The 16,291-nt window shown below is 37.2% G+C and overlaps 1 protein-coding gene across 1 annotated transcript in view; it reads left to right on the top strand.

The window, feature by feature from the left end:
- The window catches only part of dapk1 (death-associated protein kinase 1), a 74,718-nt gene that overhangs the window by 51,321 nt on the left and 7,106 nt on the right, over positions 1–16,291 (top strand). The window contains exons 15-22 of the mRNA XM_020651373.3: positions 349–447; positions 539–736; positions 906–1,103; positions 4,658–4,756; positions 8,144–8,221; positions 12,267–12,483; positions 15,016–15,201; positions 15,312–15,509. Coding sequence (XP_020507029.2) covers positions 349–447; positions 539–736; positions 906–1,103; positions 4,658–4,756; positions 8,144–8,221; positions 12,267–12,483; positions 15,016–15,201; positions 15,312–15,509 — 1,273 coding nt within the window. The remainder of the gene's footprint in view (positions 1–348; positions 448–538; positions 737–905; positions 1,104–4,657; positions 4,757–8,143; positions 8,222–12,266; positions 12,484–15,015; positions 15,202–15,311; positions 15,510–16,291) is intronic.

Here is a 16,291-nt window from a genome sequence, read left to right as displayed (position 1 = left end):
CCAGAGATGTCACAGCTTTGAAATATTTTCCACATGAAGGTTATGATTGTAGAAATTCAAGACATCCTGTTAATTTACATCAAGTAAAGGCTGACATATAAAAAATTAGATTAGAATATGTTTTCAGATTAGAATATGTTTTCTTTATTTATCAATATCATTATTAAATTCAATGCAGTAGTTTGATTATGCTGATAGTTTAAAAAGTATCCTGGCAATGATGGAAGCCTGTTAAAACAAATGGATCATTGATTACCGTAGGTCTAGAATACAGTTTATTTTTCAGTACCAGACTTTTTAGTGATGCATTTTTAAGCAATGACAAGTAAAAACCTTTCTGTCCTCCAGTCCGGAGAAACAGCTCTTCATGTGGCGGCTCGCTATGGCAACGTGGATGTGATACGCTACTTATGCAGCATCCGGGCCAACCCTGACCTCGCTGACAGGGTTAGTGCTTCAACATTTACACATCTACATGATTTTGTGATTTATTGGGGAACCTTTCTTCAACCTCTTCCTTCTACACTTTTATCTTCAGGAGCAGGAGACACCACTGCATTGCGCTGCATGGCACGGATACTCAGCAGTGGCCCGAGCACTGTGCCAGGCGGGCTGCCATGTGGACGCAAAGAATCGCGAGGGGGAAAGTCCACTGCTGACGGCATCTGCTCGAGGCTTTGTGGACATCGTTGAGTGTCTGGTGGAGCACAAGTCTGATCTAGAGGCAACTGACAAGGTTAACAGATTTATTTTAATTTGTATTATGTACTTTCGATGAACAATTACTCACAGAGAGTGAACTTGAAACAGCCCTTAACTTAACCCATAACTTAGAAACAAAGCAATATTTATTTTTTCATTGTTTAGATTGTGTTTAAATAACATTACATCCTGTGTGTGAACAGGACGGCCACACAGCCCTCCACCTGGCCGTACGAAGGTGTCAGGTTGAAGTTGTTCGCTGCCTCATCAGACACCACTGCCACCTGGATCAGCAGGATCGTCATGGCAACACACCACTGCACATAGCCTGTAAGGACGGAAATCTGCCAGTCGTCACTGCGATCTGTAGTGCCAAAGCTAGCCTTGATCTGCCCAACAAGGTAAGGATACCTGTAAACACAGTTCTTATGTTCTTAGAAAAATATGGCCCCCAAGGTCTGGATTCTTTTCAGGCTCAGTTAACAGTATATAATGTAACCTTAAAAATAAAATGTTTCTGCTTGAACTTTTAGCTTTTGTTTTCAGTGCCACAAACACTAGCAGTATTAAGTGATGCATTTTGACACATTGATGAGTCAACGTTTAACAAATGCTGAATTTTTCTAAAGGGGCTGTAAGCGGCAAGAATATACAACATCACAGAACCAAGAGTATACAAGCAACCCTGTTCATACCTCACTGGTTTCTATAGTTCATTTTGAGCCACTTCAGTCCAGTCAAAGAAAAATTTCAAATGTTACGTTGATGTTAAAATTCCTGCAGCAGGCTTCTAAAATCTTGTAAATAGCTTAGCTCGTTTAAAATAGTGATGTTCAAATTATGTTTTAGGAATTAAGTGTTGTGTCAACTGTCAAATATAACTGCAGTGTTTTCAGATATCCACAATCTATTGACCCTTTAGTGCAGCAGTTCTATCCAGGCTAAAGTAGGAATAATTACAGGCCAAACCGAGGGATGAATACACACAGAAAGCAAACATATTATAAGGATTAAGGGATTTGAGCAAGTGTAAATACATGCTTCCTGTGGATCTTTGCTGTGTGATCTAATCTAATCTCAATAGGACTCAAAAGTCTGCCATTCATTATAATGCTGGTGAAAATATGTGCTGTAGATCAGTGTCGTAACTATGTATAATTAGTAAAAACCTATTCTAGGAAAAGTAACTCTAACTGGTATATGTGTTGTTTTTCATATACTACAATAATATCAGTAATATGAGTTTTTAAAAGATTCTAATAGCTATGAATCTGCACTTTGAAAGTTGCCTATATATTGTCTAATATTTAGTGGCATCATAGTGAAAGTGAAGCCCAAGGCAAGTATATACAGTATATATATATATTTTTTTTTTTCTTTTTACATTTTAGAGTCATTCTTGTATGCAGCAGGAGAGATGCTTAAGATGGGTCTATATAGACTATAAACATACGTATGCATGGAAGGCAGAGGTGTAGTGTTACTCCTGAGCCATTTTATAGAGGAATTAAGGCTTACTTTTTTTTTCAGATATAAAAACTTAAAGATTAGCGATTTTGATGAACAGAGATGAGTTTTAAGTTGTTTAATCAAAGCCAGTAGAGCAACTTTATTATACATGTTGAAAGTGTTTTCTTTTTTTAAAAAAACAAAAAAAACAGCTGTTTCTTTTGAATGAAATAGCCCTTTAAAGGAGCTCTTGCTTACCTAGCATATATTTCACTAAAGATATCTTTCTTTGCCTCTGTGCCGGGCACGTCTTCCCACATATTCCTCCCTTCAGTGATTTCTATACTGATGCCTTCCTTTTTAATGTATTCTGCAATGAGAAACTGCTGGTAGCTCCTCTCAGCTTCTTCACATACAGAAGCATGTTTTTTCCAAGAATAGTTCAGGGAAGTGATGTGCATCAGGAGGAGTCAGCACTGCCTGAGCTGTTGTGATGTATTCATTGTTCTCTGTTTCTCTGTGTGTGTTTTTAAAGGTAAATCTATAAAGTTATATTGCACATTGCTGAGTCTGTGCCAGGGTTTGTCTTCACTGTCCGCTGTAGACACTGGGGGAGAAAATGACAAGCATGGAATTGGAAATGTCTCCTGTTGTGTTGTTTAGAGCAGAAAAGGAAACGGATGATTGCTTACTAGTTTTTTCAAGCTGTGACAAAAAAATAATTGATTGAAATTCTGCTTTCATACACCTTTATTTCCAGTGGCTGTTGATCATTTCTACAGTTTTTCTTTTATCATCTGGCAGAGGAATCTCTGTTGGTTGGTTTCAGAATCCTAAAATGTTTCATTTGTCACATTTCATCTTTAATAATATATAGTGAGCAGGTTGTTGTGAAGTGGAACCCCGACAGGATGAGACCAAGATCCCTCACCCTGTCCTGGTTCCTCTGCTATAACCTCCTTCTTTCTTTACATTATCCTGCTTATTACATAGCTACTTATCCAGGAATTACAACATTTGAATCAAAATATTGATTTGGAAATTATTTTAAGGATTTCAAATTATTTATTTCTTCTACTTAGTCCATTGGAATTTATAGAAAGAGCTGCCTAACTAGCTTTCATTATTCACATTATTAAAGTTAGACAAGAGGTGACCAGATCCACATGAATCAGAGCAGCACCTTGTCATGGTCAAGAGTCTGTTGACATTTTCTTTTCTATCCTGCAGTCTTTCAACTCCACTGTATCGCATAGCAAGTTACGCTCCATTCTGTGTTATGTGCCATCTAACATATGTGCGTGTTATGTATTGAGAGCCATCGCCATAAGTAAGGTCTTTTACCTGCTTTTTGTAACATAACAATGAGTAAGGTCTTTTTACCTGCTTTTTGTAACATAGCAATAAGTAAGGTCTTTTACCTGCTTTTTGTAACATAACAATGAGTAAGGTCTTTTTACCTGCTCTTTTGTAATGTTAACAGACAAAGAGTAAGGTATTTTACCTGCTTTTTGTAAAGTGTCTTGAAATAACACTTGTTATGAGTTGACGCTATACAAGAAAAATTGAATTAAATTGAATTGAATTGAATCGTCAGGTGTTTTCTCTGTCATAACCTGCAGTTTTTTCATTTTTTCACCTCCTTTCACTGCTGTTTTTGACTCCTTTTCCCCCAGTAAACAGACCATCGTCAAATGAACCGTTCTCTTTCAACAAATTTGAAATGCTAACAGTTAGTCTTGCAGTTAGTTTATGATTAGATCCTCTTCCCTAGCAGCCATCTGCTCTTTGTTGCAGCTGTGTTCTATAGAAGGATAGCTGACCATTGTTATGCGTTATTGGCCAATCAGAATTGAAGTATTTAACAGCCTTTGAAAAAAGTTAAACAACAAGATCTCTTTACTTTTATACTCTATTAATGTTTGTATTTATGTATTTTATACAATTATTTCCAACACCATTCAATTCTGTATCAGTTTATCTGTAATGAACATTAAGACGCATACATTCTTTTCAAACAAACAAACACGTAAACACATCTGTTGATTTTAACAACTACTGGTTTTATAGACAGAACAATTTTAACAACAATTTTAACAACTACTGGTTTTATAGACAGGTTTTATAGCAAGTCCATGTTCAGAGATAAGCCCATATGATTCATTTTTGCCCTGATCCTCATGGCGGGGCTCTTGAGGATACTTTGCAGAGCCAAGATATCAGACTTTCATTGAATGAAATAGCCCTTTCATTCAATGAATAAGAATAAGATTTTATGCCATGTGACCCTCAAAGCCATTAGCATACTGATGGTACAGTTCGGGTCAATGCATCCATTTGGCAGTTTTTTTTAAGATAGACCCGATAATATAAAACTATTCAACATGTTCTGCAGAGTAAAGTACATATTTTTAGGGTTCACTTTGTCAAAAAACATCACAGGTTCTGATATTTGTACATGGTATTACCTGAGAACATGTCTTTTATATTTTCTCTCTCCTTTCAGTATGGCAGAACTCCTCTCCACCTGGCTGCAAACAACGGGAGCCTTGAGGTTGTCCGTCATCTCTGCCTGACAGGAGCCAATATTGATGCTGTCACCAACGTAAGTCATCATTCAGCTTTCTACTTTTACTTCCTTCATTTAAAAAGCAGATACATGACATATGTTATAGTGCATTATAGGAAGGATCAGTGTCAGCTCTGCAGGTATTTATAAAGTACAAGCCATTCTTTTTGCTATTTTAGAAAAATCCAGTGCAAAGTCTTGCCATTTTCACTAATGAAACTTTACAAGCTGGTTTATATTTGCATACTCCTGCTTTCAGAGCTAAATGCATTAGTATGTAGAGAGGATTAAGCCCCAGGACAGATGTTAGTATCTTTTGGGGAAGTGGCCATGGTTTAACCTAATGCATGACAAAGCTCAAAGTATACAAACTGAGAACATTTTTTGTCACTATTTGTTTAAATACACGCTGATGAGTTGTTCTATTCTGCTTGAGCTGCAGAGCATGTTACTGCTCACTGCCTCCATACACACTCAATAAAAGTAGAAAAGCTGATTGCAGCTTTTTAACTCAAACTGGAATTAATCTGCTGAAATGTATAAATAGTACTTCCCTCCTGGTACTAAGCTGCACCGCCTTCAATTCTACAATCCTCTAACCTCACCTCTTTGGATTTCAAACTTACGAATCTTAATGTTCCCTCTCTTCTATTGTTGAAGTTCATTTACCCTCTTGAACCCTCTCGGTATCTTTAATTTTCTTTTTAAGTAGTTTTTAAGTTTTGAAAATACATGAATAGTTTTTTGATTAAGTAATTTCAAGAGAAAAAGTTTACATTTTCATGGTTTCATTTTTTTCCTACGGTCAGGATTTTAATTTGTTTTTGTCTAATATTAAACAAACAGAATATATTTTGGGTTTTAGACTGTTTAGATGAGTATTCACTCCAAAATTAAATTGGATTTTCTTTTGCTCATCCTTCACACTTCCACTGAGATGCATAAATGTTATGCCAGTAATTTGCCTTATCCTGGCTGCAAACAAACAAATTCATAACCCCCTAGGTAGAGGTAAAAACTCAGCAAATTATTGTAAAATGTAAGTAATGTCCGTTGCAGCGCTGCAATGAGGTTTTTAGATTTCTAATATACTGTGGGAGCTGGTACTAAAAGATGGTAGATTGCTAATGTATTAATCTAACACTGAAAATCTTAACATTTAAGCACATAAAAACTTCACGTAAAAATACTAACAAACATCAACAACAACGTCCAGTATTCAAAGATGGCTTGTAATGTCTACAAAGTACAACAACAACAACAACAACAACAAAAAGTTGATTAGCTTAGGCAATTATGAATCTTTCGGGATTCTATCAGAAAAAGAATCTATATTTGTGGACTTGGTTTCCGTTTTGTAAGTTTGTCTTCTATTTATTTATAATTAGCCTCCATGTGTAAGTCTTCACTTGTCTTTCTGATCGCTCTGCAGATGTTTAGTAGACTGAAATGGTTCCATCACTCTAAGTTGTATGCAATCATGAGTCTCTTTGACCCATCTGGCTTTTAATTTCCTGTAATACAAAGAGTCTTTAAACCCAAAGGCTGGTGTTGTCTTTTTGTAAATTTCTGTATAAATCAATCTAAATCTTTGTTGTTAGGATCATTTTTCCCTTTGAACTGGTTAGTATTTTATTTTCATTCCGATTGTAGAAGCTGTTTTTTTTGGCATGATGTTTTGGATGCTAAGCATCCAGATGTCCTACACTGAGGGTTCTTTTTTCTCTCTCTGAATTCTCAAGCTGTGAATATTGTATGACAGCTGATGTGCAATGCATGTTTAATCTTGAGAGCACATACTGAGATGTATAATTCATTGTCTGGTGGCCAGCGGTCAGCAGTTTATTGGGAGCAGCTGGGGATGTGGCTGGGGGAGGGGGACTCTATTATTGGTTTAAACATGTCATTAGAGAGGGCAGAGCAATGTGGTTTTCAGTCTTTTGTTAGTTTGGCATGTTTCTTAAATTTTTAATAATCAACACAGTCCCTATCCATTTATATTCAATCAAAATCGAAGATACTACAGCTGATCAAATTGCCTTCTCTCCAACTTGAGGCAAACAACACCAGCTGGTCACAAAATCTGACCGTTACCAAGCAGCGATGGTGAAAGTTGCAGCACCGTGCCATCTGTACAAGCAGGGCTCATGAATTTACCCACAAGTAAATCCAACTAAGTGGTCAAATTTGCTGCACTTCATTTACATCTCTGACATTTAGCTGAGGAAAACATCTTAAAGGTCAGTGTCCTCTGTGCTCTTATCACGGTGTGTGACCTTATCAGAGAGGCACTCTTGTGAATGAAATAGAACGATAGACAATTATGCGATAATGTAGGGTTCATAAGTATTTAGTCTCGTTTGAATAATTAAAGGTAAACTGATCGTTCCATAAGAAAACCTGTGTTGAATGTCTTTTGACGTTTAAGTGTGTGAAGTGGGAAGCGCTCTGTGGGGGTTTTAGGCTGTCGGTGCAATTTTTTCTTCCTGTGAAGCAGAAGTCAGAGCCGGATTATGACAGATGGCTGCGTCAGTGAAAGGGATGTGAAACTTGTTGGCCGTGTGGTGTTTGTCTGCCAGTGTGTTTAGGGGAGAATGGACAGAGAATCAAATGCTTGACTTGGCATGTGAAAAAAATAAAAATGCATGTGCATGATGTCAGTCTACAGGTATCAGCTGGGAGGGGTGTTGAAGAGTGCCTCTGCATATGAGAAGAAGAAATAGAAGTTGTATAGAGCTGTTTATGACTCTTAGAAAGAGCCATTGAATTGCCTCAGGTTATGTCATTTGAGTCAGCGTCTGTGGTTCGACCACACTGTTTTGCAGGCTCTTCATTTCTTTTGACGAAACCACAGCAGCCTCTTGCATAAGACCAACGCTGGCTGAACTTGTAGCACTTGAGTTGAATTTTTTGTGGGTTTAAAGTGTTCAAATCCATGTCCCTATCTTAATTGAGTAATAATGATGTCTAGGTACTCTCACACCTGATTGTAAGGAAGCATGATTTATTGTATTTTGTTATCAAAAAAAAAAAATACATGAATATATCTTGTTTGTGTTTTTTTTTTTTTAAATAACCAGTTTTTTCTTGAACCAAGCTAAACTATGTGTCTAGTTCAGGACAAAAAACACACAAGCTGCAGCTGAATATTTTATTACTGTCAGCTGTGTGGAAGATGTACGCTAGCTGATGTGCAGCAGCAGCAGCTTCATCAGCCCTGCATATATTTCTTTGATCTAAAATGACCAGAAATCTGACATGTTATGCTCCTTATAAGAAGAGTCAACATAGATTGATTTAGAAGCACTGAGGCATATCTCAGCAACAGCCAAAGGGAATGTTAGGGATTATCTTTGATTTCTTAAACATTTATTCATCCCTTTCTTTTATCTCGTTTACTCTTTTTTTTTTTTCCCCCCTCAGGATGGAAAGACTGCAGAGGATTTGGCGTATAAGGATCAACATGAACCCATAGTTTCTCTGTTGGGCAAGCTTAAAAAGGTAAAAGCAAACACATACACACACATCAGCCTTTTAATAAGAAATTAATAAGAACTTTTTAAGACTCTTCATAAGAACTTTTTAGTGTAGACAATAAAAACTTTGGTTGATGCAGCCTTCAAAAACTCTCTTCACACTTGGTCTATTTCCATGCAGAGGTGTGGAGAGATGTGTTCACCATGAAGGTGTTACATTTTATCACAGCACCATTTTTAGACTGTGTGGCAACACTTTCCTGAACATGTAAAGGAACAATAAGTTAGAAAGTTGCTTAATAAGAAGCAGTTTTTGTAAAAAAAAAAAAAAAAAAAAGTTTTATTTTTATATAAAGTGACATGGAGTATACTAATATACACACAATAATGTTGTTTTTTGCTTTGTCTCCACACGAGTTAAATACACAAAATACAACAGTTTGTATGAGTTTTGTTTAAATCAGACGGATTATTACGTGTAGACCACACATGTCCAGTGTTTGAGGAAGAGTCCATTTCAGATGCTGATTTCAGGAATGTTCTCGAGACCTGTTCTCCATTAATTAAACATTAATTTCACAACCATGAGCCATCTTTGCTGTTGTTTTCCAAGACTTTAGGATGACCTTAGGATTTCATCTGACAGGGACAATAATTTTCCCTGTTAAGTTTAATTTGCTTTTTGTTTATTGTTTCGAGGACAGTCCCCTTTAATTAACTGTACAGTAAAAGGAGCAGCTTCAGCCTTTGCAGCTAATTTCCAAGGACCTCAGCATCTAAATTATTTACCTGCAAGAACAGCTAGCTGTGGCATAAAGTTGTTTCTGTTCTGATACAATTTAAATACAATTTTTAAATACAATTTTAAATACCTGGACATGAGTGTTTGCTAATACAAAGAACGCCTCAGATTCTAGTTCAATTGAAAGAATATACATTATGATGGTAGTAATACACTGATTGCTGATGTTCCTAGCAGTGACTAACTTAACACCCTCTCTGTTCCCTGAAATCTTGTTATTTGTTAAAATGACGATAGTTTATCTGTTATTGGTTGTTTTTTTGGCTGCTTGGTTAAAGTATCGAATCAGTTCATTTACTGACATACTTGCTGATACCACATATCAGATTTTAGGACTTTAAGAATTGGAGGCTATACCCGTACTTATTTTCTAGACACATCTGTGTGACAGTAATGCTTTTTGATCAGTTCAGTAACTCAGATAAGGAGTGAGAACTAAACCTGAGTCAAATCAGCCTCTGTTTAAACTGGAGCCAATTTAAGATTGCTGCGTTTATAAGCCTTTAGCTTCTTAGCTTTGGAGGTGTGTGTGGAGTTCAGCCCAGTGTCACCAATCTGCCTCGAGTCACATCTACCAGAACACACCAAAAGCTAAATGTCACTGACGTTTCTCCTAATCCAGTTTTTCAGAGAACCTGCTGAGATTGAGTTCAGAGCGTGAAAACATGACAGCATCAACTGTGAAACCAGTCATTCTCTGCATATGTTCGGCTAAATTAAGACATTTTAACACATTGGTGCCAGTTTAGGAAGTGCACTGACTTCCAAAGAAGCCAGAGGGGAAAAAACACACACACACTTTAAAAGACTTCAATATGATGTCAAAATTGAAGTTGCGTTCTGCTCAGGCATGAATCACAGATATTTCAAATGAGATGTTTTTAATATTGAATGTGTTAACATAACATATCCACTTCTGATATGTGACTCATCTGCTGATGGCTCACAAACTGTCATATGTTAGTAAATGTCATTGAATTGGCAAAGTAAGAGCAGGTGAAGAGGAGCCAGCACTCTTTGGAAATGACTTTCAATGTTTATGCTTCTGAATCTACCGACTGCCCTTTTACTTTGACACAGACAAACTTTGCTTGATTAGTGGGCGGATACATTCAGACACATTTGGCTGTGTGAGGTGATGCTGACATACAGCATATTATGGACACCCTCTTCAGCCATATAACAACATAATAAGTAACATTTACTGTAAATATTGTTGACTTTGTCCTTATTCCCATCTAATGATGTCCTACAATGAGTTAAACTTTGTTTTGTGTTTAAAGCAAAATGCTGAAAATGTCACATCACATTTTTAATGGAGAAATGACTGATAAAATCACATCTCCTGTTTGCCCTGGCCCCTCACTATAGAACCTTAACAATAGCTATTCTACAAAATAATAATATTAAATGCTATAATGGGTACAAAACAGCACGTCCTGTTTACCTTAACAGATTGAGTAATTCAGTGCAAGCGCTCATGGGATGTGTTAAACATTTTGGACTGATACAATGTGTTTAAAGTTAATTTGGAAAAATGCCCTTGATGTGCAATAAGCATGTTGAACCTGATTTTGTTAAACCATCTGCTTGGGCCCCTGATGTGTTCAGTTAACTTGAAATAAGAGTCACACCAAAACATAATTAAGTGTGTACTGAAAACATCAACAACTCGATAAAACATTTCAAAGAAAGAGGTGGAGGAATCTGGTAAAGGAAGCCATTCTTGGTAGGATGAATCTTATTAAGATGATAATTATTCTTCCTCAGATAAGTGATTCTATATCTTTTAAGGACAAATGATAGAATAGATATTATTTTTATTAATATATTTATAAACCCCAAAATACAATTAGAAAATGTACAGCTCCCTAAAGAAAAAGGTGGGAGTGGTTTGCAATACCTGCGAGAAATAACTATTTATGGGTAGTTCACAAAACTGGATTGCATTGGCTTGAAACAGATGATGTAATGTGTCAACCTTTTCTCCTGTAAATGAATTTGTGTATGAACTACAGATTATATTAAGAGGACAACCTGTTAACTAATAAAGACGAGGAGACGCTCAAAGGCAATGATTAAGGAAAAGCCTTTGAATGCACAACATTGGTGGACAACCAGTTGAGGGGGCAGGGCCCAAATCCAAATCCTGGCAAGTAGCAGGTTTAAAAAAGGTAGATGATCTTTGCAGTAATGGGAGATTTAAAATGGAATCAATTAGCACGATCTACCTACCAAAGACTAATATTTCCAGGTCAGGCTCTAAGTATTTAAGAAGGTGAATACCCTCCCTTTAGTGAGCGGTTCAGTCATACTGGAAAGATTCCTTTTGGATCATACAAAACCTGAACATTAATATGTCATAGATTAAAGGAGATGCTATGCAATATGTTGTATAATGTTTACATATCTCTGTATTTTTATAGTAAGTTCACAACAGGAGCTTCCCACATTTGTCCCAAATGCAATACAAATCTTTAGGAGCAAAACAAAAAAAGTTATTATTTTGGAAAGCAGTATGTGGAGAAATAGGCACGGGGATAGGAGAACAGGCAACAACTGCCTCCTGGCCCACTGTAATACCTTTACCTTTAATAGCCTTTGAAGGGACAAATGGAAATAATTCAATTGCTTCTAATGTTGCCTAGGAAGGCTATAATGACAAAGTGGGTTGTGGATATATCACCTTCTGTTCAACTGTGGAAATCTTAGAAAAGTGGAGAGAATGTACTGGATGAAGGACTTAAATTAAAAAAAGAGAGAGACCTCTGAATCTTCTAAATATGACGTGCAACTTGGCATAAATAAAACTGAATGGGTTTAAGGATTGTTTTGTTAATGTACAACACCACTATGCTGAAAAATGCTGAGTGGGATTCCTGGACCAACTGTGCAAATACTTTGTCAAAGTGTACTGAGCTCTTATTGTTTTCTCTTCGTGAATCAATAAAAAGAATGACAAATGTTAGCCTGCTTAAGTGCTCAGAGAAGAGTGTGAACATTTCCAACATTAGCTTAGAGTCTGTAAAGCTCATACAGCTGTTTGTGTTTGAGCTGTTAGTCACGTCATGGACTCAAACTGAAAAAAAGAGACGTTACTTTGAACGGTGTGTTTGGAAACACACTTTCTAGAAGAAGATGTGATTGATTCAAATGTGTGGGCTGGTTTTGGGTCACTTTTAAATGATTTCAAACAGTAGATAAATGTCTTTATCAATGTGAGGAATGATTATCTAAAAACTTTGTGTGGGTGTTTTTTTGGGGGCAGGACAACCACAAACTGAGCTACATCCAGCAGCTGCGGCCCACTCAGATGGTCCAGTCCAGGATCAAGCTGAAGCTGTTCGGACACTCGGGATCAGGGAAGAGCATGCTGCTGGAGTCTCTGAAATGTGGCATCCTGCGCAGCTTCTTCAGGAGGAAACGAACACGCATGACCAACACGGCCCGCCATCCCAACTCCCCCGTCAGTTCCAAACCTGCTGGTAGGTGACCGACAGACATCTGTAATGAGTGCTGATTCAGCTGAACTTGTTACAGTCATCTATTTAACACCAATGCATAGCAACCATATTTACACTTTCAGATATTAGGTAAAGAGACTTTATTTCAAAACGAAGTAAGGTGGGAGATGTGATGAAAACTAATGAGCTACAAGGTCAAATGTTTAAGTTCCTGAGAGCCATCACTTTATTTTATTCCATTTCATTTTGAAATGTCACATGGCGCCTGAATTGTGATTTTTTTTTTTCCCCCTTTTACATTTTTTGACAAATTGGTCTGATAAAGAAAAGACAAACTGGTGCAAAAGAATCATTATATTACGCTATAATAAAAGCTCCCCTGGTTGATCTTAAACCTACCATCCTGTCACAGATCTGACCCATTCCACACTGAGGTGAATGGGCTGAAAGCAGAACATAGAAAGCACCCATTTTCACTTGGATGCATCATTTTTTTTTTACACAAATAAAACCAAAACAATGTACAGTATGCCTTCACACATCAGTCTACACTATGTACATAATAAGCACCAACACACAAACATTGTTCTGTCTTTCATCCCTATTTAATCTGGCAACTCACCCAGTAACCTCAATCATGAACCCCCATTACTCCAATAGCTGAACTCAAATCTTTAACTGGAAACATGTCGTCTTTTCTGCTGTGAACTTCAAAAAGAAACACAGTGACAGATCTGTGGTAAGACTCCCTGACATGTTCAGTGTAGTGTAAAAAACCTACACACACTCACACTTTGAATTCAATCTCTCTGTATTTGCACTCTACTCGCCCTCCCACACACACATCAACACACACATTTGTACCATTGTGTTTCCTTCGAGCGCTCCATTCTGCGGCACTCACAACCATTACCTCCCAGACAGACATGATACTCTGATAATAGTGAGGTTGAGCCGTATAATGTTACTGATCCCGTCCTCTATGCTACCTGGAAATCTGCAGCATCTGTCCCTGCTGATGGGGAGGTTGAAATAGCTTTTTTCTCCCTCTTCCAACTCAAGCTAAATACAGTAAAATACTCCTTGAGGTTGTTTTATATCTGAAGAGATAAGTGATATGACTCCTCCGTGAAACACAAAGAAGATGCCGGAGAGGGAGCAGGCTGTCATTATGTCACTTGGTCTGCGTATTATATTTCTATTCAAGCAGACTTTTTAAAAGTATTGATTTATGTTCTTTTGTAAGCCTGTCAGAATACAAAGTGTAACTGTTTAATGCATGTTTAAATGGGTCTAGAGTAAAAATGTTGTGATAGTGTTGACACCTAATAGTATTCTGCTGTGTGCACTCACTTCTGGTCATTCTGGATGTTCATGCTTCAGTTATGAGAGAGATTGATCTTCTTTTATTCACTCCCTTTAGTCATCTGTTAAAGGCACAGAAAAGCATTGAAGAGACTTGTGCTTTGCTTAAATTGAGGCCTGGTTCTCCTAGTTTTCAATTTATTTATTTTGAAATTAGAAAGTATCCTTTCTTTAGGATGCTTATTCATGTCATAAACAGAAAAGTTGACACAGACACATGGGCAGCTATTTATCCCAGAAGTCCACAATAAAAGCAGTTGTCTGACCTAAAACTAGAAAATCAATTTACTGCAAGATAATTGTCATGATCTGCAGCATTATTCTCACTGTTGTGTTTGCTTATGCAGACAGAAATGTCAAAACAGCAATTTAGCTGAGTTAGCAAAGTGTTTATTAAATGAATCCAGACGATCATGGTAAAGCTAGTGTCGCTTATTTTATAAGTGATTATAGAACAATAGGTGCTTTCTGTTGGGACAACTTTGTTTGACTTTTAATTTACTTGATCAGACAGTCAGTGTTAAAACAGCAGGATATCACAAGATAAGATACAGTCTTGTGTTCAGTGACAGAGTGAATTCTCACCTTAAACAAATGCTTAAAGCAGTTTAATTTAGGCATGTGTTGTCTTTTGTTTGCCCTGGTGAGAAGCTATCTGAGATTGATTTGCACCAAGAGAAGAGCATTTACAGAAAGAAACTAAACTGCAGTTAAAAGGTTGCTCAAGACCCTTGAAAACAAGTTGTAGGTGTGGTCTTACAGAGTGTCAATGGAATCCAAATGGCATGTCTGCAAAGTGAACGATTAGCGATACAATAGCTCCCCCATGTGTTAGTGAGTGTGCAATGATTGTTTGAAAAATATATTTTAGGATACAAAGTATTTATTCTAGTTGAGATTATTCATCATAACAAAGTCATGTTTTTGCAGCTCACTTAAGTTAATGGTGTTTTTATATTTAACTTCACGTTTTTCTATTTCTGTATAAAGTGTAAGAAAACTCCCAAGATCAAAACCAAATGCAAAGATTCATAATTCATTCTGAAGAACTTGATTAAATTTATCGCTCATTGAATCTGTGATGCAGCCAAGTAAACCGTCACATCAACTAAATCTGACCCTGCTGCAGAGAGGTTTTAACAGTTTCAGTCCTGTCGGCCTGACTTGATGTGTTTTTCCTCTGTTCAGTGTCGGTGAGCATATCCAACCTGTACCCGGGCTGTGAGAACGTGAGTGTGCGCAGTCGCAGCATGATGTTTGAGCCGAGCCTGACCAAAGGAGTGTTGGAGGTCTTCTCCCCCGTCCACAACGCTCTGTCCGCAGCAGATGAACAGGCCACAAAGGCCATCGACATCCAGCACGCCAACATCAACGGTGAGAGCCAGTGATGGAGGAAGAACTCATCATAAATACTAATACAACTCTGGATTGGTACTCCATTAGTACTGATATTCTGTTGATTTGACATGTTGCCCTCTCTGTAGGTGTTGGCGATTTCAGCGTGTGGGAGTTTTCAGGGAACCCAGTCTATTACTGCACCTATGACTACTTTGCAGCCAATGATGCCACAGCGATCCATTTGGTTCTGTTCAGTCTGGAGGAGCCGTATGAGACCCAACTGAGCCACATCACCTACTGGCTGAACCTGCTAAAGGCCATGATGCTGCCACAGGACAACATCGGTGAGGACAGGGAGAGGGACAGTGATGTTATATGACTAATATACTAATTCATTTTACTATTTATTTGAAAATGAGAAAAAAATTAAAAAGTGATTGTAATGCAATCCAGGTAAATAGATCCAAGCACTTATTATTGCCTCGATGACAAAAGGAAAAAAATGGTTTTGATTAGACTTTTGCATCGTCTTAGTTATTGCAGCACAAATGTAAAGTTTTACTTACATTAAGAGAAATTTGAAGATAAGTAAAGTTTAGTTGTAGTCCTTCCCTGTCAAACAAGTAACACATGGCAACTACTGTAAGTTAAGGCAAGGTAACTTTATTTGTACCTGTAGTTAAATTTGGTTTACAGTATTTAGTCGGCCTCCCTTTACACACAAACCAGAGCACAGGACAAAACATGATGAAGTCACAAGTACTCAATACTAAGAGAATGACCTGTAAAAACAAGATAAAGTAACCTATCAGTAAGAATAAGACAAATAAAAACAAGACAAAAATAAGATTATACCATCAATTAGTAAAACATTGTAAGTAAAAACAAGATAGAAATAAGCAAACTGTAAAAATAAGATAAAGGAAGGATAAGATTAAAAGTGCAGAGATCAATAAATTTGCTAAAAAGGCTCCAAAAGAAAATTGCTACTGCTTTATGACTTGTTCATCTCACTGTTGGCTGCTGGGACAAAGCTGTTCTTGTATCTCTTAGTTTTGCAGGTTGGTACTTTATACTGACGGAAGGAGCTGAAATTCAAAATTTAAAGGGTGGGAGTCGTCTTTTT

The sequence above is a fragment of the Labrus bergylta genome, chromosome 2 (assembly GCF_963930695.1).
Source record: "Labrus bergylta chromosome 2, fLabBer1.1, whole genome shotgun sequence".
In the NCBI taxonomy this organism is placed as follows: Eukaryota; Metazoa; Chordata; class Actinopteri; order Labriformes; family Labridae; genus Labrus; species Labrus bergylta.
The sequence above is the reverse complement of the archived record's forward strand: the minus strand, read 5'-3'. Positions and strand labels throughout refer to the sequence as shown.